The sequence below is a fragment of the Solea senegalensis genome, linkage group LG9 (assembly GCF_019176455.1).
Source record: "Solea senegalensis isolate Sse05_10M linkage group LG9, IFAPA_SoseM_1, whole genome shotgun sequence".
Classification (NCBI taxonomy): Eukaryota; Metazoa; Chordata; class Actinopteri; order Pleuronectiformes; family Soleidae; genus Solea; species Solea senegalensis.
The window spans coordinates 13,007,163-13,030,407 of NC_058029.1; the positions used below are offsets into that span (position 1 = coordinate 13,007,163).

Below are 23,245 nucleotides of genomic sequence, written 5' to 3' on the forward strand. Positions count from 1 at the left end.
AGGATTGTTAAATTTTAAATAAATGTTGATGGAAAGCTTGGAAAGCCCTGTAATATGCCCTGTACCGTAGCACGACAGCAAGGTAATGTACTGTTTGCACAAGTAGCGAAGAGGTCTATTAGCTACATTTCCATTAATCAAAATCTAAAAGGTGCTCCAGGTATTATGAAACATAGAAAAACAGGCAGAGCCTTTTGGGATGACAAAGTACAGCACTGCAGCAGAGGCTTTCATACATAATTAACAGAAATGAACTTTCCTCTATCTGCATAGCGCTTGTGTCCAGAGGCACTGGCTTATTCAAACTATGTTATTAGCTCTTCAAGAGCCTCGCTTACCCTTGCAGACGGGTCTGTGGTCGCTCCAAGCTGCGAAGACTTCGGCAACACGCTGGCAGGTAATCGTTTTAGAGCCCTGCAGCACATGGTCTTCATCACAGGTAAATTGAGCAGTTGCTCCGATGCTGAGATGATAACAAACACAGTTAATGCCTGAAAAAGCATTCAGTGACTCAAAAGTGACTCATGATCAAATAAATGTTTTATATCCCTCACACCAGGGTTATGCTCCACTGTGCATCAATAAATTATATTATTATTATTATTGTTATATGATTAGGAAATAAACTTTTAAAAAATGTATTTATTAATGGCCTACCATTTCCCACATAGTGGTTGTAAATCTACATGGTAAACTGTGAGTATAGTTATATGTAAAATATATATTTAGAGTTAAATATCAATGAAATTTGTCTGAAAATGTATATCTGTCCTCCTCTGAAAGACTAAGAATACGGTGTGTGTGTGTGTGTGTGCGCGCTGCCAATAATCTGAAGAGTGAGTTATTAAGTTATTAAATAGTCCACTGTATTACAAATATTGACATTTCTACTAGAAAGGATGTCAGTTGACAAAATGTGAAAAGTATGCCATGGCTAGTTTGTCCATTTTAAACCAATTATACACTTATACAAACATACTTATAGGTAGCATATTCAATTTCTGCTAATAAACCCTCCTAAATGGCACACAGTGGACCTTTAAAATAGACTGCACTGCTCATAGACATTTCTCCCCAACTGCTGAAAATACATTTAACATTTGGTATATGAGAGATTGATACATTTTCCACATTTCACACATTTTCCTATTCTCCATTTCAAAAATCCATGCTCCTTCAGTTCAGCTGCAGAAACACAAAATCACCTGAAGTCAGAGCCAATACGTTTGCCATTCTCCGGCTCCCCTGGGTCTGGACAGTAATTAGACACCTGTTTGATTCCGCCTTCATTCACTGAGTGAGAAAGACATGGGCCAAGAATGCTGTGAGAGAGACACTTTAATTTTCCAAGTTTCATGCTTAACAAAAAAAAGAAGAAGAAAAAGCACTCACTTTTCAGCACCACCAATCAGCAAACATTCATATTTTTTATATTCTCATTAATGAGTGACAAGGTCGAAAGCAACACTTTTTTTTTCATGGCCTAAAGAAAATAAAAAAAATGGATTTCTATCTGGGCACCGCAGGGTCAAAGCAGATAAAGTAACTTTCAACCATCAACTGCAGGAGCAACAAAAAGCTTTGCTGACACACTTTCACAGCCTTTATTATTGTAAGAACTTAAAGCGGTGGCTTGGAATTTGACCAACTCTTTATGTCTGATCTGTAAATCAAAGACCTCATGCACTAGAAATGAATTCATGAAATATTTAGTATCATAATTATCCTCAAGGTTTTCTGTAAGTTACAGTAAGGCAGCAATTCTCCCTCCCTCTCATACACACACACACTTCTGTTTTAAACCAAGATGGTCTACCAGCATGTGTTTCCATATTTGACTTCTTTCAGGAAGTTCATCAGCTTCGAAGTTAATTGTTGTGGGTTATAACGCAGTTATGGGTTCAATTATATGCAATGAATCCACAGGGCAAATGAAGCATTTCCCCAGTCTTTTTAATGATATACAGTATTGTCTAGCAGAAAAGATTACAGCCCTTTGCATTATTCATGTCTCCATGCAATGCTGAATCAATGACACATAAGGTAATAAAGATTACAACCTGTTATCGCTGAAATGTTTAGCACACTGTGGAGTTAAAGGGAATTGTGCTTCAGATTTATGTTAATGACAGAGCTCCGCAAGCAATTAAAATGCATTCACTTTGATCTGAGTGTACACAAATCATTTGTGTGAGTGGTCACTCAACCTTGACGACTCCTGTGTGAATAAATCACACAGTGAATGGATATAAGTCAGTCTGATGCATTGCTTAAATAATACAACAGGATGGAGGGAGGTCTGGGCATCTGAAACTGATCAAATTTAGCATTTTGCTGCAATATAAATAATTTGGCTCGATCTAGTTGAGTTCAGCTCTGTCAGGACATCAAATCCGCCACTGCAGGGAGACTGGGATATCCGGAAGAAAAAGAGGCTACACTTCTGCAAAATCTAGTGCTGTAGCTTAATTCCATCGCCAAAAATATGCAGCAAAGAAGGCAAACAAGAAGGACACAAGGACGCAGAGAGTCCCATTTAAACAAAAAAATCATAACAATTACACAGTTGCATAAAGAAAATAAAGAGACTTACTCAGAGACAGTTTGTTAGTGTTGTCCTTGCCTGGTAATAATTTCACCCCTCTGGATTTAAGATCTCCAGAGCTTTTCACTGGTCAAGAGCAACGGAAAGAGTTCATTAGATAAAAGAAGCAACAGCTAAACAGTAGAACTGTTTCTTTCTCTGGATAATACTTAGTCCTATGAAATACATCAACATGTAATTGCTACTGTTTGAATTCTTTCACAACATAAATCATTTGGATGGCGCTGACGCAGTACGCGTTGCTTTGGCAATTCCATAAAGACGAAATTAGCTTTTCATGTTTGTCTGTTCATATAACCCAGATTTATTAAACAGTGAATAAGAAATGGATGGTTAAAGCAGGTGGGGGGGAGGGGGATGTTACTCAGAATAAAATTGAAACGTGTTTGTACGTTAGTACGTTTATGATGTCTTGATGTTCACAAAAAACAAAGCAGCAGTAGACCAGTAGTTGTCATTGCAAGATAACATGGCAAATATGTAGGAAATATTATCGTCTTAAGCTGGCGATCATTTTTATTAGATGTCTAAAATCTTCAAACTCATTGGCTGCCATTGACTGCTATAGACGTCAATTCGGCCACTGCTCTGAAAATGGCTGGCAGCCAATGAGTTTTAATTATGTCCCTGCTGGCAGTCAACAAGTAATCTGAACTATCACCTTAAGAACATCTTATTCAACACAGTAGATGACAGATTGCATACAAAAGGATGAAATGCAAGCAGTTGTCATTATTTAAAAGAATGTCCCAAAGCCATGAATGATGTACAGTATCAAGCAAAAACAATGAATGAGAAGACCTTGGCTTGATCCCTTATTTAGCGAGATAAGGACTGTAGTATACTCGGAAAGAAACTTTGGTGCTTGTTTTCCATTGAAAACTATACTGTACACCCCCCGCATCAATATTAAACGCATATGAAAGCTCAGCCACTTTGCCACAATGCACTGCAATAGATGAGAGATGTGATTTTTCATGCAATATATTTTTTTGTTTTCATTTACCACACAGCATTTGCCACATATGCACTTAAGTGCAGTTTTTATAGAGCTATTTATGTTGAAGTTGCAAGCCTTTTTTCTTTACTTGTTTGGAACCAGGCCTTAGGCTTCTGCATTATAGTAGAAAATGAAGCACATAACCTAACTTACATACCCTGAAGTTTTTTGTATGAGAACAATGTCAGGGCATTGGATTATCAAGCTGCCAGAGCTGACTTTTTCTTCTTATCGGAGAATGAAGTAGAGTATATACAGTATTTATCTCTCAAATATTTGATTAGCAGTCCTTTGAAGTCAATGGTTTGAAGCTGAATAAGCCTCAGTGCCCTCTACAGAGGGGAGACTATTCTACTATTTAATATTCAGTTAACAAAGATCAAAAATGTTTTGCAATTACAATTTGTTTTTTTCCCTGTGATTTTCTTTACCCTCCATTACGGTGTGTAAATGAGGTAACCATGTCTTACCTTGATACTGAGCCCTGAAGCCTTTGTGACGATGGTTGCTTTCTGTCACAAAATGCAGCCGTAGCCAGTTCTTGTTGCTGATGATGGGTGCTGGAATACTCACTCCAGTTAGCCTGAGTGTAAAGAATCACAAACAAAAGAAAATACATTATGCGTCTTAATTTTACTTAAACTCCAGAGTTCTTTGTTCATTTCTGTCCTTGTGCTGCCACACATGTATTATCAATAGTAACAAATAGAGAAATGTTCTGGTGACTGTGTGTGTTGCAAGACCGTTCTGCGTCAGTGTTTTAGATCAAAATCTTTATTCAGCATGTGGCCAAAGCATCAGAGATGCTCTATAATCATACACATCCAAAGCTGCCAGAGACCTCCTCATTTGTCTGGCTAACCAGCTATGGCTTTTTTCTACTGCCTTGCAATCTCTGCACTGCGGCCTGTCAAACCACAGTCAATAACACACAATGCCATTGTAGCTATTAAACAGAGGCTTGGGACAGGCTGAAAACAAGCATGATGTAGTGAGCCTTGTGTTCCAGATTGGCCCAGAGAATAAAGCATTATGTTGTTGGAGTGTGACAACAAATGAGCATGTCTGTGTTATTGTGTGTCAAGGTGTGTGTAGTGTTGTTTAGGACCCGCTTTCCTATGTCATTTCTACTCCAATATTTTGCATTTCTCGGCAGAGAGACAGAAGCTGAAATGAAAGAAATTGAATTGGCAAATTGAATTGGCAAATTGAATTGGAGCACAACGACAAAAGGGTGACTTTTAATTTGATGGTCAATATATAGTAAAGAGGTATTTTCAAGTCTGCCTGACTTTGATTTCTCCTCATTTTAATTAATGAGGGATATGCATCTATTTAACAGATTATAGGCTTTTGCAATTTGGATTTTTAACTGATTGGCAAACTGAATGTGACGTGTCCAGTGTGTGCCCACTGTGAGCTGGGACGGGCTCCAGTTCCCCATGCAAACCTCAAAGGATAAGTATTATAGACGATCGATGGAAGGATGATGGATGGACAGACTGACAGATGGACAGATGGAAAAATAATTGCAGTTTGTGAATGCTGGTATTTTTCCCCCCAATCATCCATCTTGAGGAGAGAAATTGGTTGTTACTAAAAGGGGAATTAAAAGGTAATTGATTTTCACACAAAAGTTGACCTTTTCTCTCATTGTGTAATTGATAAAATGCTAATGACACGGGCATAAGGGCAAAATGAAAAAGAGCAGCCTTCAACTAGCTGAACAATTTGGAGCAAACTGTCTACATATTTCCTGCAGTAGAAGCTGCAAATTATAACAAGATTTCTGCTCGAAGTCCAAAAGAAAATGGATAGTGACAATAAAGCTACAGCCATCAGGAAGGTGCTCGGAGGCTCCAGGCAGCACAGGAGTGATGCTCCAAATTTAAGACCAGCGAAGGTGAATATACAGTTGTCACAGTGTAAAATATGATGGAGCAAGTGAAACATGATGTGCTGTCAACAGTAAATAAAGCTTTAATGACAGCTTACAGAAGACATACTTGAAAGGATCTACCGGTGGAGCTCGCTTAATTATAATTTTCATAATAACAGCCTGCACAAAGATCTCCCTGATAAGTGAAATATGATATAAAATGAATTGTGACTTGGTTTGGATGCCTGGTATCCACAGTAGAAATACATCCTCTCACTATGTGCCCGAAATGTTCATGAAACATGCTCACAGAAAAGGATGAATGTCTTTTCACACTACATACATTACTAACGGCATTTTCTCAAGTTGTCCTTGTATGTCCAGTCTGTAAAGAAATGTCAACAAAAGCTGAATAGTTGCTCTAAATAATTCAGGGCTGCTTTGCAAAATATTGATCCACATCACTGGTACTTGTCATTTTAACTGTCATGGAAACAAATATAAAGGCTGATAAGAAAAAGTGACTGTTGTCTACTGTTTCCCAATGCATGGCCTCCAGTGCATACTGAGTGACAAAAGCTGAGAAGGATAAGATGGATTCCTAACATTATGTATTTTCACTGTCAAATTCTGCTCATCTCTTAATACTAATACAAGGGCCTGGATGCACACACAGCTCACAACGGCAACATACCTGATTTACTGCATCTCACAAGCATCTGACAGGGTGCATGTCTGCTGCATATCTGTGACTGCTTCAGCTCTTGCTGCTTTACAAAGGGTTTGCCCTTGAACATGGCCATAACTATGAGAGTCTATGTACTGAACTAAACTAAATAGGACCTTTTGGTATGTTTCAGTCCTGCTACTTTCAGCAGTGCTGTCACTAAATACACCAGACTCATTGCTAAATATTGGCGATTAACGCTTTTTTTTTTAGGATTTTTAAGTCTGGAACCTCGCCAAAGCAGGGCAACAAAAAAAGTACCTGGTACTATACAATTATAATAATAATAATAATAATAATAATAATAATAATAATAATAATAATAATAGATAGATATTTGTGACATATTTAAACTGGGGTGAAAGATCAATTTGACTGCATTTTGCTGCGCAGCATATTGTGGAAAACAGGCAAGAGCACGAATCTCTCGATGAGCAGTGTGACGCATGCGTGAGGTGACCGTGAGATATGAGGCTCGCATGAGCTGCACACACACCACTTATGCGTCGAGTGTGGCACAGGGGTGTGACCAAAGATATTTATACCATCATGAATATGCAATATGACTTGAAAGACATTACTTTTTGGCATGAGTGTGACATTTTATATTCTTGGTTTGATCCAAGATTTTAAATGCTTCATATCATTGGCTTGGGAACATCTCTCAAAACAATTGCATTGCAGTAAATTTATAAAATGTTAAAGAGTTCACATCATGTTCTCCGTGTAAAATAAGGCCAATATGGGATGAGGGGTTGAAGTGAGCATGACAATCTCATCAGAAATATCAACATAAGTCCCAATGTGAGGGTGGTTTGGCCAAATTGGCATCAAGGCCAGAGTGATGAGCTGAAATCTCTGGTGCCTCTACTTACTTTTACAGAGAAGCTGGTTATACTTAGGTGCACCCAAGATAATGAGCGATCAATTCAAATTTGCCAAAAAAGATAAGGCCTGGTGATTTTGCCTTTTACTCCCACACATATTCTATCAAATCTGACAAGAGGGAGTATTTGTAAGAAAATTTTTATGTGCCCCCTATCCCTTATCAAATTACTCCCTCCTCAGAGGCTGTTCGGGGATATACAATTTGGTGCCTGTCTGCCAACAGACTGGCTTCTGAAAACTGTATATCCAGTAGTCTGTTACAATAATTGCAATGGTAAAATAAGTTGGGTCAACTGTCAATTTACCATCCTTCAGTTAGGAATGCATTCTTCCCACACGTTTTCATTTGTTTGACCGGGAAGATCAATAATACATTTTAAGAAAGATGGAATTGAATCTAATACATATGGTAATTTCAACCTGCTGTGAATGCTGTACTTGTTTTCTGACAACCATTTAGTCAATTGAAAAGAAAAGGGATTGTTCATAGTGAACCAAGCAGGAATATTTCCAGAATGCTCAGTGAAGTAACATATTTTCTCTTAGCATATTAACAACATATGGACTCAATGTTAGTCAACACTGGGCTATATAAAAAAAAGCCATTTTGGATTTACCCTGTTCGTCCACATTTGAAATTATGAGTGACATATAATCCACTGCTTGTAGTTTTTGCCCTTTGTGAACAAGAATGTACAATCATATTAAAAGGTCAGTTGAATAACAAACAACTGTTTTCCTTGGTTGAGCAAGACCTCAATATTGACTTTTGTCAAAGGAAACAGATTTTTTTTTCCTCCATTTTCACGTTGATTGATGTGTAAAAACTTCCCCCGCATGACAGTGATGGAATCAATGAACTCATTTGCTAAGATCTAATAGAAATCTTCAACTGATAAAAGAATAAAAGCTCCAACAATGTGTCAGCAAAACATTTTCATACCCAATGGTGCTTGAATGTTAGGACTTTCAAGTATCATAAATTGTATCATTTACTTTCAGGAAACTGCAAAAATCAGGCAGTTATGATTTCAACCTTATAACAACTTCTACATTTGCCTGATTTCAAACACAAGTGCATCCACAGATGTATGACAGGAAGGTTGGAAGTACAGTAGAGCACAGCTTAACTGAAAACTAACAGTATCTCCACCTTGAGTCTTCAAAACATCACTTCCTCGAGTCTGAACCCTCAGCTGGTTTGATGATAATGGGGAAAAGAGCAATTTGAGTCATAATTCCAAACGTTGGAATTTGGAGACTGAAGGCCTTTGGTAAGGAGTTCAGAAGGCCTCATGGAAACATTGAGGCTTTCAAGCAAACCATGTTGAAAGCGTTCTATTGTGAAATACAACAATGCTCTCAAAAAAGATTGCATCCCTAATGTTCATCCTCCTTTAACCAAATCAGTGAGTCTCTCTATTCTGTATGGAGGACTTGATCTCATTATTAATTATATAAGGAATCAATTGTTATGTACTGTAATGTCTTGTGGATTCTATTTCTTATTATCAAGCACTGAGGTTAACTATTTTGTCAGGGCTCAAATGTCTTTGTCATTTACGTCTCATACTTGATAACTGCATGTAAAATTACAGGTTAAGGGAGGATTAGTTAAATTGGTTATATCTATTTGCTTGGGGAAAAAAAAGCTAAGAGGAGGTGTCTATATGTGTCTGACATTGAGGTTTCACACTGCCAATCATCATTAAGCACTTCTATAACTCAAGGGTAAATTGACAATTTGCTTGTCTCTGAATGCAGTTGACGCTATATGTTAGGATGCTTGAAAGTTTAGCTGTCCAATGGCCTTGTACACAGCCATAGACACTCATAAAACAAGAGCAAGAGCAATGAATTTTATAGGCATGGGAGAATTGCTCTCTTTGAATCGTGTTTGTTTGGTTGTCTGTTTACCTGGTGAAGTTGAAACCATCTCTCTGAAATTATGGCCCACTGCACTCAAGCTCACTAGGTCCCGCTTGGATTTAAGGGCTTAAAAGAACACTCCCTGACATCTTCTGACATTTGGAGGCACGCAATAATTTCATCTTTTCATCATTTCTGGTATTCAAGAGATGCACAGTGACTGCTCATCACACACATAACGAAAAAACTAAGATACTTCAAATCAAGGCATCGCTTGGTGAACTCCTGCTTTTTTATGTCCCTTTAGACACTGGACAGGAGAAAAATCTCACTTAAATTATTCTTTTTAAACACATGAGCATGTAATATCACAAGTATTCTAGCCTGGCAGCAAACACGTTTAGGAGAAATGTAATTTCAATATACACCGCATATATAAATATTCATACCAGGGACAGCTAAGCCCTCCCTATCTCTAAAACAAAGATGAGAAATGCTTTAAAACATTTTTTTTTTAAATTTTGGCGGAACCTGTATTAGAAAAAGCATCCACTACTTACAAATGACGGCTCATACAGAGTAATGTGTTTACACACAGTGAGGCACCAATTACAGAAGGCTACTACTGTCACTACCTAGGTGAAAGTGACCGACTATGGCAATGATAGGGATTGGCAACGTGGTTTCACAATGTACTTTCAGATTTTCCTCAACTCTTCGGAGGACAAATTGGAAGAAAGGAAAGTGGACTTACTCCAGCAAAGTGATGTAGTGTCATTGTTATAACACAGTGTCTGGGATATAAGGCTTCTATTGCTGCATGCTGTGGACCATTGATGGATATCAGGCATTTGTTAGCCAACCAAATACCACCACACAGTGAATATCAACCGATGGCATTCCTAAATTCAAATAACTTTGTAATTGAGACACTTGAGTTTTTGGAGGCACTTAATTGACAGTTATGAAATGTCCTGCTGTAAATGGAGATAACGGCATATAATGTGTATTTTGTAATGCTTTTAACTCACAAGATTTATATGATTTCACTAATTCATGCATTTCATGTATAATTCATAAGAATGCAACTTGAAAATAAGAAAGGATAATAGTCGCATAATGTGAGCCAGACATTTGGTAATGGGAACAATTCATTCTAATGGTCAATGCCCAAAAAAATTGTTTGGTGAATGTGCTAAAATCCTCCAGCTAATAACAGCAATGGACAATCAGGTTACAGCTGAGCAGGTATCAAAAGCTGAGATGATGTCAGACATGACGCATCAGAAATGTAAATACAGTGATTCTGCACTCTGAGTAGACAAAATCCATTCAAAAAAATATTTTTTTTGAATGAGATGGCTTTTTGGTTTGGTGAGCAGTGAAGGAAAGACTGTTTAAGAGTGACACGGAGGTGGACTCTTTTCTGTGAAAGTGGTAGCGGTCAGACTAATTAGTTCAAAGCTAATAAGTGTATGCTCTGACAAACTAACCCTGGAGGTATAAATACTGCTGAGTTTGAGCTTTGAATCAAAACGAGCCACCACTCCGGCTAATGCAAGCTGCTGTGTCTGGGTCTGATGAAGTGTGACCAATTTAATCAGTTTCCATGCCCACCTATAGTTCAAGAACATGCATGCAACCAGTGTGGCCCAGGTGTTAGAAAGGTGTTATTATTGGACTGAGTGGTGAGCAGTGAAGGAGGGGCTGACTTTGCCTGTGTTATGTTCACAGAAGGTTATCTGATGATCTGTCAAAACAAAAATGTCCTCCCATATCATCCTCCTGTCCCATTGTATTAGCAACGTCAACATACAATGCTTAACAGTCATCAGCACGCTCAAGAGCACTGCTCCAGTTGACTCTCGTGTGTCTCACTGACAGTGCCTGCCTCGCTCTGCCTCTGACTCCACATTACACCTCTCAGGGACAACAAAGCTCATAGCTCAGTGATTGATTAGAGCTTCTTTCAACCAATTATAATTAATGCCTGACAGGATCACATAAACCTGGAGGATGCTCATATTCTCATTGGACACGGAGGAGATAGATAACCTTAAAATTCAAGACTAGGGGTCAAACCCATTTCATATTTCCTTGTTTCAGTCGGGGGTGACTTCTAAATTAAGTCTACAGAGAAAGCTATAAACCAAAGTGACTGAAGGCTGCTTTTTAAACCAAACTATGTCAAAGATGTGTAATTCATGTTCACCTTAATTTGAATTATGCATCAGGGAACCATGTGCCTCCTTTCTGAACTGACTTAATTCAGTCCAAATCAAGGAATATCTAAATATTATCTGCACATAAATGTCCATGGGCATTAATTAAAAGGTGCATTTGCATGCCATGAGCTGGCTATCTTCCGTTTACTGTAGGTGATTCTTTCAAAATATTTCATGACCATGCTGAACCATTTTTCCTTTTCATGTTTCAATATCCTATTAGGCAGGCCTCCGTGTTAGTCAATGAACTAAGCCAAAGCCCAAGGGGCAAAACAGCCTTGTCTTAGCAAGCATCCAAACCCCTTTGAAATCAACTCAGAGCTGACAACTCCCTTGCAATCAGTAACTCTAGAAAAAGAAAAAAACTGTGTTTATCACTATAACCAACCCTTACCTTTTGTTTATGTTGTGATTATACATAGACCAGTATTCATAGCATCCATTAGTTAATCACCAAGGAAGGTTATACCACTGAACCATATGTAATCTTGTTGGAGTTTAACTGCATGATTGTAATTAATTATACAAATTCATTTACAAATTACATTATGACTTTCACAATTGCTAGTTACTGTTTTCCAGTTTCTCATTTCCAAGCCTGCAGTTCTCTGTTGCATGCACAACAATCAAAATAATGAGCGGTGTTTTTATGCCAAGCTTGAGAAGTTGGTTTGGATTTGGAACTGCAGCTGTAGGCCCATATTGAAAGACTGAAACATTATATGATATAAGGCTAAACAAAAAAACAATTCTTTTTTTTTTACATTACTCGTCTGAATGACAAAACTGACTTCATACGTGAATATGTCCAAACGTCTCTGTATTTCTAAATGGTTTTTGGCCTGCATTCAATTTGGCAGCACTGAGAGAAAATATTAGGCCAGTTTCACAACAGTCGCACCACAAATCATTTTCTTGGAAAATATAGTACCTGTCCTTATCAGTCACATGGGTAAAAAAAACAAACTTCAAAAGCAAACCTGTATACACAAACAAATCCTCCTCACACAAACCACTTTCTGTGAACACTGAGTCAACAAACACATATGCCCACCTCCAGTTGAACAAATTATCTGTCAAATAATGTAATGTTAGTCTGATGAAATACAAAACTATACCCACATGACTCCCCACAGCCCAACTCACCAGATCGTTGGTGGTTCAGATCCTTCTACTTCCAGATAATCCGACTTCTCCTCCATCTGAAATTCAGTGAACACCAGGGAGATGGTGTCCCCCGGATCAGCCAGGATGGTCCACTTACATTCCCCACTGCTGCCCAGGCCTCCAGCACCTCCACCTCCACCCGCACCAAGAGAGTCACTACTGGGGAAATCGAAGCTGGAGATGAGCCCGCTGGAGCCTCTCAGGGTGCCACCACATGTGTCCTCCGCTGTCAGTCACACAGAGGAAAGCCAGGTGGGGAGGGTGTGGGCAGAAAAGACACATGGTCGCAGGGTTATATCAGAGCTATTATTTAAAGTTCAAAATGGAGAAAAAAAGTGTCTGCAGACATAAAAAATCTGTACTTGTCCTTTCAGATAAATGCAAAGCAGAGAGACACCGATGTGGAAGTTAAAGCTAGAGTTGGTGCGATAAATGTTTTTTTCACATATTCATGAGTTACAGACTTTGATAAACTCATTTAAACCCATAAGTCAGCTAATTTTCATATAATAATGGAATATTCAAGAATAAAATGTGTTTTCATGACAGTGGAGAGAATCACGACTCATTCATGGGAGTGCCAAACAGCAGAAATACTAACCAATTTTTTTGTGCACCAATTTCATAGTTTTGTTGTTTACATTCTCTGTTGCGCCCCTATCGTGTCCTCCCTCCATCCCAGAGTTAGAAATTCATCATTATGTCCTCGGAGCTCCCTCATATTTCAGGAAACCAGGAAACGAACAAATGGTGACAAACAGGGCTTATAATGCTGTGAAATTGTATATTTTTTCAGTGTGGGGAGCACGGCACATCAGCTGAATGTTAATGCACTCCACCGTAACAGTGGCTTGCTCTCTTTCACTGCATGTCCCTTTTCCCTTCTCTCCCCCACCGTTTCCAATATCTCTCCATCTCTCTCTCCATTCCTCTCTTCCAAGCCCTCTCAGATCTTTTATACCATTATTCGCCTCCCTTCAATCCTTGCATTCATTTTTTTTTTCTCCCTTAAGAATTGTAATGATGGCAGGGCTTTCACAGTTTTCACATCATTTAAGACTAATATGTGACACTCGGCTGTGCCAGCTGAAACCTTTGATGGCTCAGAGCTCCACTCAGAGCTGTCAAAGCTGCCAGGCTTGGAACATTACTGTACGCTGCATTGCACGATTGGTCAAGGAACAAGAAAGCAGATGTATGAAATTCAAAAGGAGATAAAATAAAGAAGATGGGAGTGCAAAGGCTTCTAGTTAGCTTGATCTTTGTGCATTGACACATTAGTATAGGCCAAGCAACTAATCAAAGTCCATTTGTTCGCCCGTTGTCATGAGAGTTTCTAGTGTCTAGAGTTTTTACTTTTATTGTTAAACAACACTGTTTACTTATATTCACTGACTTTTTGCAACAGTTGCGTTCTGGAGGACTGCATAATAATAGGACACCAAATAAAATGGACTGTGTGCTTGAAGTTTAAATAATCTACATCTATCAATCAATCTAAATATACGATTTGGCAAAATGTAAAACAGGTTCAAGTTATAGTTATTTTAAACATTTAAATAATAATTATCATTTTGTGTTTAATGAGTTAGTTAGCCGACAGACAGACATACATAGATAGATAAAGGAGTATTATTTTTTTAACACATACTGCACATAAATCACATCAAGGGCAGTCTCTTCTTTGTGGACTACACCAAGTATAGGCTGGCAATTGTTGAAAGCAAGGCCATTTAGAGTCTTGATTTGCTTCTGGTTTGAATCATTATACTCTCCCCCATTAAAAAAAAAGAAAAAAAAAAAGAAACCGTGTTTCTTAACAATGCATTTAAAGCAACATTCCAAAGAGTGCCGAGCAAATTCATAGAGTAATTGGCTACTGGCTGAAATTTAACCGATAATAAAGTGCTGCAAAGGAACAGTATTACTTTTCAACTTCATGACAGGCAGGCAGCATAATGTGACCCTTATCAAGGCAAAGGGAGCATGGAAATGAAGTTGAGAGGCATTGGGTAATGAGAAGAAGTGCAAGTATAGGACTAAAGTCAAAAGACAAAAACACGCGACAGGAAAGGCCACAAATGGAGAGCAAATCAAAAGAAAAGATAAAGCACTTTTTTTTATTGGACTTGACGAAATAATAACTTCATAAACTCTAAAATATACTATTTAATTAGTCTCCACTGTGCATTGATCAATGCAACAATGTGGCCATGCTGCTCGGTCAGTTGACTTGATGAGTGCACCCACACTTTAGCCTTACCCATACATGTGACATTTGCGCTTAGATTTGTTTGCACTTGTTTGTGTATTCGCATTACAGATATGTTAGACTTGCATGTGTATGAGCTGTTTGTTGGCCCTTCTGGGAATGAATTATGCATTTTTGAACTGAACTGAACTTAATTAAATAGATGGAGATAACACAAGCCGTGGTGTCACGAGGGGTAAGTTCGTCTTTAGGTGGCTTCCAAGATATCAGACATGATCGCTGTTGACCAATAAACATTTCCAACAAGCTGGGTAGGTTTTCAGTCATGCTTGTGTTATAATGACAATGAGTTGCTGTGGATCTGGTCTCATGGCATCGATCACAAAGCAGCCTTTTTTTACACGATAACGGTGCATGTGCCTGTGCTAAATACTTCACCACAGGCACTTTGCAGACATTAGATACTGTAGATCCGCAGAGCCACATTTAATAACTCATTAATGTATCGTCACCTGAAGCCAATTAAACTGTAAAAGGAATTAAATTCAAAGCTTGCAAGACTTTCGCTTTTGTGAGACAGATTTCGTCGCCGCTTCTTTGAGAAGCATCCATGCGTGGTACTGTAAATCATGCACAGGCTGTCTAAGGCTTAGAAATGCTTTGCAGCAACCTCAGAATTTTAAATGGCTTCAACTAGATAATGCCTTACCAGTTTTATATATTTACACTGTGTTTGTCACCGCGATGCATGGCAGCCTTTGAGGTACATTTTGCCAACAAGATTTAGTTGCATAAAAGACTCAACTGAATGCTGAGCAATGTGTTCCTCAACAAACCATTAGCGCGTGCTCTGGCTTTAAAGACGAAGCAGTATCTGTCTCTTTTAAAAATGGTGGCTGTATAAAAAAGAAAGATTGTGGTGAGGATTACGACTGCTTAGCTGAGCTCATTTACATCCCCAGCATCAGCAATCTAATGCTACTTGAGGGATTAATCTCTCTCCCTTGACTTTGATCAGATACAACACTTGTCTTTCTACGTAGAAAAAAAATCAACCCCAAGGATAGAAGCAAGGAACTCATGTATAAATTTCTTTAGTACAGCAGGTTTTTTTTCCTTTGTAATGATCCCTGTGTTAATGCAAAAGCAGTCGCTATGTCCCTGATTTGCTCAGCCTTATGGATATTTCTGAGATTCATAACCACGTCTCCATAAATGCAGGTTTCAGGTGATAATTTACTTGGTGATATGGAACCACAGCACCAATTAGCAAACTTCATAAAAGCAAATGTTTTTGACAGGCAACATTTTGCCTGCTTTCAAAATCCTAACAGTAGCTTGGTGAAAACTCTGAGCTATATCAGCCTTAGAATATGGGTAAAAATGATGCAGGACTCGCAAAAAACAGAAAAAAAAAAAAAAAGAAAGGTTAAGTTCTGGGTTTACAGTTACATAACCAGATGAAAAGGCTTAAAATGCAAGCTTCTTATCTGGCCTAATTTTCTCATTCTATCGGACAATGGCTGGCAACATGAATGACAGTGTATGAGTAGTTCATATTCTCCTGTTAGCACATTGTCCCTGTTTGCTCCCTCATTGCCTGTATGAATACACAGAAGGAATTGAGGGGGCCATGTGAGGAGCTGGAGCAAGTCACAATTAAAATACATCATTCTCCATCCCTGCTTTTCTTTTTGAAGTCGATTTGGTCGTGTTCATTATGCGAGTATAGTTTCACTTGCAGATTTAACATATCCTTCAACCCGTCAAGTTTTATCGTCAGCATTCAAAGAAACAATAAATCAGAATAATCACACCTGGCATTACATTAGATCCACAGTATCCACAGTTGCTATAGCAATACTACAAAATCATCACAGGATCCATATTGCTCTGACAGCCACTTCAAGCCAAATAAACAGCTTTTTTCCCCCAATAACACAGAGACATAATGTGAGGTTGCTTTGTAGTGATGCAAAGTGTGGAAAAAAAAAATCCAAATTAAACCTGTTTATCATACCGACATCAAAGCTGGACCTACAGAGTAAACAAAGCAGTGGCACTGAAAATTAAAGCTGAGTCAGTCCACTGTGTAGTAATGAAGTTTAATATTGGTAAAATGTGGGTCGTCTTCCTGCACTATTCCCTTTCCCTGTCATTCATGCACATGAACATGAACTTAGTGCACAGAGAAGAGAACTGGGGAAAAGACAAAAAAGAGAGCCATGCTAACAAAAAACTGGTGAGAGACTGAGGTGCTGAGAGACGGTCGGGTTGGACAGTGGATCGGGCAGAGATTTTGTGTTGCTGTGTGTTTGGTGTAAAACAATTGGTGATGAACAGAAAGGGCAGGTTCCCTGTGGAAATGAGATCAAAGGACCAGCTGCCCACATACAGGAGCTGGGTTGGATTTAGACAAGTGAGAGAGAGGCTCATGTGCAACCCAGGACTGAAAAAAAAGAGTTTTGATTCTGGCCTCTGGAAACAAAGGCTAACACAATGCTTAAATGCAAAGGAACCCTCCATGTGCAGCTTTTTTGTTTCCTTAAAGCAAGCGGTTACATAAACATATGCTCAGCCATATTCTTTTTGCTGTGCTTTGCATTGTGAAATGAGGAGGCATGAGCATATACGTATATGCTCTGTTGGCTTTAAGACTGCATAGGATTATATAGGAGCGTACATAAAAATGGGAGGGAGTCCACTTTCACTCTGATTAACACAGCCTCTCATTTGTATCAAAATCATCTCCACAAGCCTACTTTAAATATTCTCATCATCTGAAACTTTATTTTTGATTCATTAAATCATTATGATGTATTATAAAACTATGCCATTCTCCTATACCACAATATGGCAATGACCTATTCTGGTAGCGTGGGTGGAAATTATTTGTATTTGGAAGTGGCTTTCAATCCGTCTCTTTAAGAGCTTTTGCCTCATGTTAGTTTATTTGTCCTTGCGGTATACTGTATGAAGTGGTGGCTGTCTCTAAAAATAACAGCAGCACTTACTAAGAGGTGGTTTGGGGTAAAGGGAGGCTGATGCAGCAAATGCAAGGAAAAAAGGTGTTGTCCACTGGGAAAACACGCATCACAGGTTTGATATTCAGCCAAACTGCAATTAATACATAAACCTCCTCAACTAAATGGTTCTCTTGAGTAAAAGTAATTAAGAGGCAAAAAGTTGTTAAAATGTCCACAGGGAGATTTGGACAAGCTTCTAGCACTGTTTTAATGTAACTAACCAAACCTTAAATTATCCCGGTGTTTACAGCTGGATTAACCTTACTTTACAATAGTCTAAGTGGATATTTAAGGAAGACTGGATTAACTAACAAGACTTTATCTACTATGCCAAATGATCTCACTGAGTCGTCAATATGGACACTGTAAATTATGCACTAAATTGATATGTACTGTGGATATCATCACCATGTGTAATAAATTACATTCACGAGCAGAATTGCCAATTTCTGCTGTTTTGTGTCATTGTGACTGAACTGATCTAATATAATCACAGTATGGGATAAACAGTATGGCATGAATAAAGTGCTCATCAATCATCTTTATGTTAGAACATGTTCTCCACTCATGAGTTCCAGATGGATGAGCAAAGGAGCTTAAGACAAATTACAAATGCACAGCATCTTTCAGGATTTAACTCTCAGGCAACAGCTTGAGTGGAAAATGAAACACAAAGATATGTGTTCTTTAAGTGTCAAAAAGGAAATGTGGAAACTGGAATATTGAGGCAAACAATCAGCTGAGACGGCCAGGTTATTAGATTAATTACATGCTGTATATCACTATAGTGTAGAAGCTACAATACAACACAAATGACTTGTAAAATAGATAAATAACTAGTGCAAATGAATGAAAGGTTACATGTGGCAAAAGTTTTACATATCAATTTAATTTGGTTTTACTTTTAGTGTGGTAGACACTTCCCAGTCACAGCATTTATAATCTGCTAGGCAGGATAAAAAGTGACAGCTACTGCAGCTGCTCAAGGTTTATTGTGACTGAACAATTAAGTATTTTCATTTTAAACCTCTGTTATAATGGTCTCTTTCCCTTCTGTGCCTGTATGTATGTATCATCTATTTTGTTAGGATGGCTCTCTTTTTTTACTCTCAATTTCTTTACAGAAGGAAAATACTTGGTGTGCCTTTGTTCTCATAGCTCATGAAACCTGGTTTTACTACCCATGAAGTCTAAAGAAAGGTGGCTGAGACCTTACAGTACAGTACAAGGCTAAAAGCAACAGCTGCCCTGCTGTCTCACAGATCAACAAACTCACCCCACTTTCATTGCAGATAAGAAATATCTGCACACATTTCAAAAGGAGTCGCAGCACAGCAGAATCCAGTGAATGTATGACTCGCGCTTACAGCAATACAGTAATAAGCTACCTTCTTGACAGGAATAAATATTGAATTAACCCATTCAGCCCCTGAGGCTCTAAATCAGCTTCTTTAACATAATTAAAATATTTCCTTTCCTTTACAAAATAAAGCTTATCTAATGAATACACCTCATTACTATACGTCTCTCTCACCAAGCATGTACATAACATCATGTTCTCCATGTTAGCATTGAATCACATTGCACAGCTGGGAGGGAAAAGGTTGGCTTAATAAAGCAGGACTTGCAGTTAAAATGATGAACAACTCTTTTCAGTGATAAAATGTGCTCACCTCTGCAGATAGGCACCGGAAAGTCCCACACTGACACACCAGCTGCATTAGTGACACAGGTGAGGAGTGAGTGTCCATCTAGGACATAACCGGTGACACACCGGTAGCGCATCTTGTCACCCACGTTGAATTGAGTTCCATTCAGTATGCCTTTGGGAGGAACCCCAGGATTTCCACATGAGCTGCTTCTCAGCTCTGGAAATGGAAAGAAAGAAGAGACAGAGTTGTTAAGAATAATTCTGTTGCTTATAATAACAGTGTTCCTTAATTTTATCTTTAGTCATAAAATCAAAGCCATTAAGTTTAATTTTCATCATTTCGGCTGCCCAAAAGATTTCTGTTACATATGACTCTTCCTAATCTGGACTTTACTAGAGTCTACATACGCCATTAATAGCTACCAAATGTCAGAATGAGTCTATATTTCACCCAATTGCTACTCAAATACCTTATTATGGCTTAAACCTAAGCCATTTTATTAACCTAAAATTATAATAAGATGATAACAAAATGTAAGTAGTACTGAAGCACCACACTGGTTTCTTTCAGCCTTGGCCACACTGGGTGTGTAAGCAGGAATGTTGCAGAACCATCTTGCTTTGCATTTGGGTGCCCACATTATCAGATTAGAGCAGCCATCATCTGCATGAGATGCACCCAAGACACATTCCTCTCACAGGCAAAGGTGGCGGTTTCTCTTAAGAACAAAGCTCTTGTGTGTGTTTCACAGCAACATAAACAGTAAAAATGATCTTCCACCAACATTTTAAGTTCCATATTTGTCAAATGTGTCAGAAACACAGTTACCTGAAACCATTCATTTTATGCAACATTTTTCAACTTTGGATATTGTGTTGGCCAGCACTGTTACAACCCTTCGGCAGAATACAATTCCTGTACAGTGGCCACTTCATTGATGAGAAAATCATTAACACAACAATTTTCACGACTGTCAGCTCAATGCCGGATGACCTCAGTTCATGTGGCTCTCTTACAGTGCATGCAGTTTTTTTAATAGTATTTGGAAATGTTTTGTTTTTTTACCAAATCACCTTTTTTACAAGAAAGTTAGGATCTGCAGCTGGTATGTATATTACTATACTGACATGATCATTTTTCAAACTTAATGTCTATTCCATTACCTTACTGCACCCTCTGTTCTCTACTTTCCTATTATTGTACCTTTTGTGTATCTATCATTTACTGTTTATCATGGCACAAGGAGCTAAAGAGTGCATATGACAGAACAACAGTAACAATGAAAAATAATAGAACAAAACTGCATCAATATTTTACATCCCCAGGCAGACACATTTTTGAAGATGACATATTGATGTTGTATTCCACAAGAAAGCACTTTAAGGACATTTTATTCATTGGCAAACTACTGAAAAGGAATTTTGATAAATTAAGAAAAAAAAAAAAGCCTCAAGCGTTATTTGGTCCTGTACGCTTTCAGTCGAACACAATCTTCCATTACATTTCTCTCATCTATTAGACCGTCGTAACTCTGTCTCTGTCAAAATTCCCCTGCATATGTCCAGTCTGCACAAAATGTATCAGCAAAGTTTTTATTTCAAGCCATAGTGCAGGGCAATAACACATTACTGGTTCCTTTTTTTTGCCTCAGGAGAAGTTTGCACCAATAAATTGTGTGTGCAACTGTGTAACACGTGCAATAAACAACACAAAAATAGGAACACAATGAATTAAAAACAGATGAAATATTTACACATGCCATGCAATCACACAGAGTTTCCATAAAAGCTTCATATGATTTAGGCGCAGTGCCTGAGCCAAATGAACTGGAAAAAAATGATATTGAATGCCCTCTTCACATACACATTAAGAACAGCACGGACGCAGTGGAGACGATCCTCTGAGAAGTTTATGTAACACTAGAGTTGACAACTAAGGTAGCAATGTGCAGCCAGTCAATAACTTTGTAAGTAAAGAGCCAATAAGACGTCTTACATCACATGCATAAAAAAGAAATATGTCCTGCTCCTATGCACTGCAGTATATTTTAAACAAACACAGCATGAGCCACTGACCTAACAAGTGTGCCCAATGGGAGAGCCAGTGAAGTATTTTAGTCAACAACCAAGATGGCTGTCACCAAATCTGTTCAATCTGCTGACAGGATTATACTAGACTAACAGCTGCATACTTTAGTATATGTATCAATTACTAGGATGTAAAGCAATTTAATAAATGAGTAATAAAAAAATATATATTTTAATACACCCTCCAATAAAAACAAAATAGAACTACAGACACTTTTATTCTGAACATACAGCATTTTAAACACATTAAACGCTGTATAGGAGATTTGTGAGTATCAGACCAGAGTCGTCATCATGATAAGAATACTAAACATACTTTTACTTTCTTAATGTAGTTAAAACGAACTATTCTATTTTAATAAACTGACTCAGAAAAACATAGCGTGGCATACATTTGAGACGTTGACCCTGATCTTGGAACAGACCACTGTCACATGGTTGACAAGTGCAATTCTCAATTGCTCGCTGACCTTCACTAACAATGGTGTCAACCCAGAGTTAACTCTGTCACAAATATTACCTACAGAGCAACTTCTGGTTCAGCACCCATCTTCCTGAACTCAGTTTAACAGGCTTATGCTCCTTTTTGATAGTTCCTCTAGAAAACGTTGTCTAGCACTGCCCTCCTTACACACAAGGCTCATCTGTTGTTCACTGATAGTGGAACCAGCCACCAAACACTAACTTTTTTAAAATGTAGAACCTCTTGAACTGTGACCTCTTCTGACAGCACCTCCTTGTACAAACACCTCTAACACCCTATGCCTAACTAGTACTCATTTGTCTGACTTCTTTACCTACACTTATTGAACAGATTTAGCTCTTGATACTCATATCAAGAAAATACATGAAGGTGTTGACCCTCAGTTGCACAACACTGTACAAAAGGTAGGTAGTCAGTTGTATAACTAGGTCATATGCTCCACGAAGGAGCCTCCCATAGGTGCTTAATTCCTCTTTCAGTAGAACAAAATAACTAGGAGTATTTATATATCCCAGTCCATCACAGAGTACCTCCACCTACACCTCCTTTTAGGCTGAGTAGTTAGCAGAGAGGAAAGAAAGTACCATTTAGGTGTGACACAGCTGGGTTAACTGTCGACCTCCCACTCCCGAGGCAACCACTCTAACCACCAGTCCATCTGGATGGTGCTTTGGATAAAAGCATTTGTCAAATTACGAAATGTGAACATAATTTCACTGATAGTCACATCTGTGAAGTCACAATATCCAGGAACCATTTTTAAATGTAATTACTTATCCAATTTACACTGCAATCGCTCATCAAACCTCTCATATGCATGGTCTCGAATGAAGGTAATAAAAACCTTATAGCCCCAACTGACAGTTTACATTTCTGAGAGTGTGTGCCAATAGACTAAAGGAATGAAAAAGGATAAAAAGGCTTGGTCTGACTGTGGATCTAAGTCTATCAGCTTGTAATGAAAGTGAGAATGTTGTCCCCAAAGATGTTACACAATGCACAAGAAAGAAACTGTGTTCATTTGATTTTTCTCTCAGTAATGTTACGGAGTGGAGGATCCTCCATCAGCCGACTGAGAACCAACCGCCACGTTAAATTTATAAAGTTACTGACAGAATAAATATTAGTGACAACTGATATGTTGTACTTCAGCAGCCTTTGTCATTTGAAACCAAAGAAAGAAAACTAACACTCAGAAGTAAAATGAGAGTTTTGTCACTGCAATACATGTTAAAGAGTGTTGGATTTTAATGAAGTCTTTTACAGACAACAATGACATGAGTAACCACCGTGTTAATGTTGCATCAAAGACTTTTTAATCAATTAATCTACTGGTTATCCCAGTAAGCTGCCTTGTAAGTCGCTTTGCGTCTGCTAAATGACATGTAATGTAATGGTTATTGTTAGTTAATCAACCTTTGGTG

The 23,245-nt window shown here is 38.3% G+C and overlaps 1 protein-coding gene across 2 annotated transcripts in view; it reads right to left on the bottom strand.

The window, feature by feature from the left end:
- The window catches only part of LOC122774892 (CUB and sushi domain-containing protein 3-like), a 199,257-nt gene that overhangs the window by 134,769 nt on the left and 41,243 nt on the right, over positions 1-23,245 (bottom strand). For both annotated transcript variants that reach the window (XM_044034485.1, XM_044034484.1), the window contains exons 4-9: positions 19,272-19,466; positions 12,340-12,586; positions 4,076-4,188; positions 2,594-2,671; positions 1,206-1,293; positions 339-463 (exon numbers count right to left, since the gene is read on the bottom strand). In XM_044034485.1, the coding sequence (XP_043890420.1) occupies positions 339-463; positions 1,206-1,293; positions 2,594-2,671; positions 4,076-4,188; positions 12,340-12,586; positions 19,272-19,466 (846 nt within the window). The remainder of the gene's footprint in view (positions 1-338; positions 464-1,205; positions 1,294-2,593; positions 2,672-4,075; positions 4,189-12,339; positions 12,587-19,271; positions 19,467-23,245) is intronic.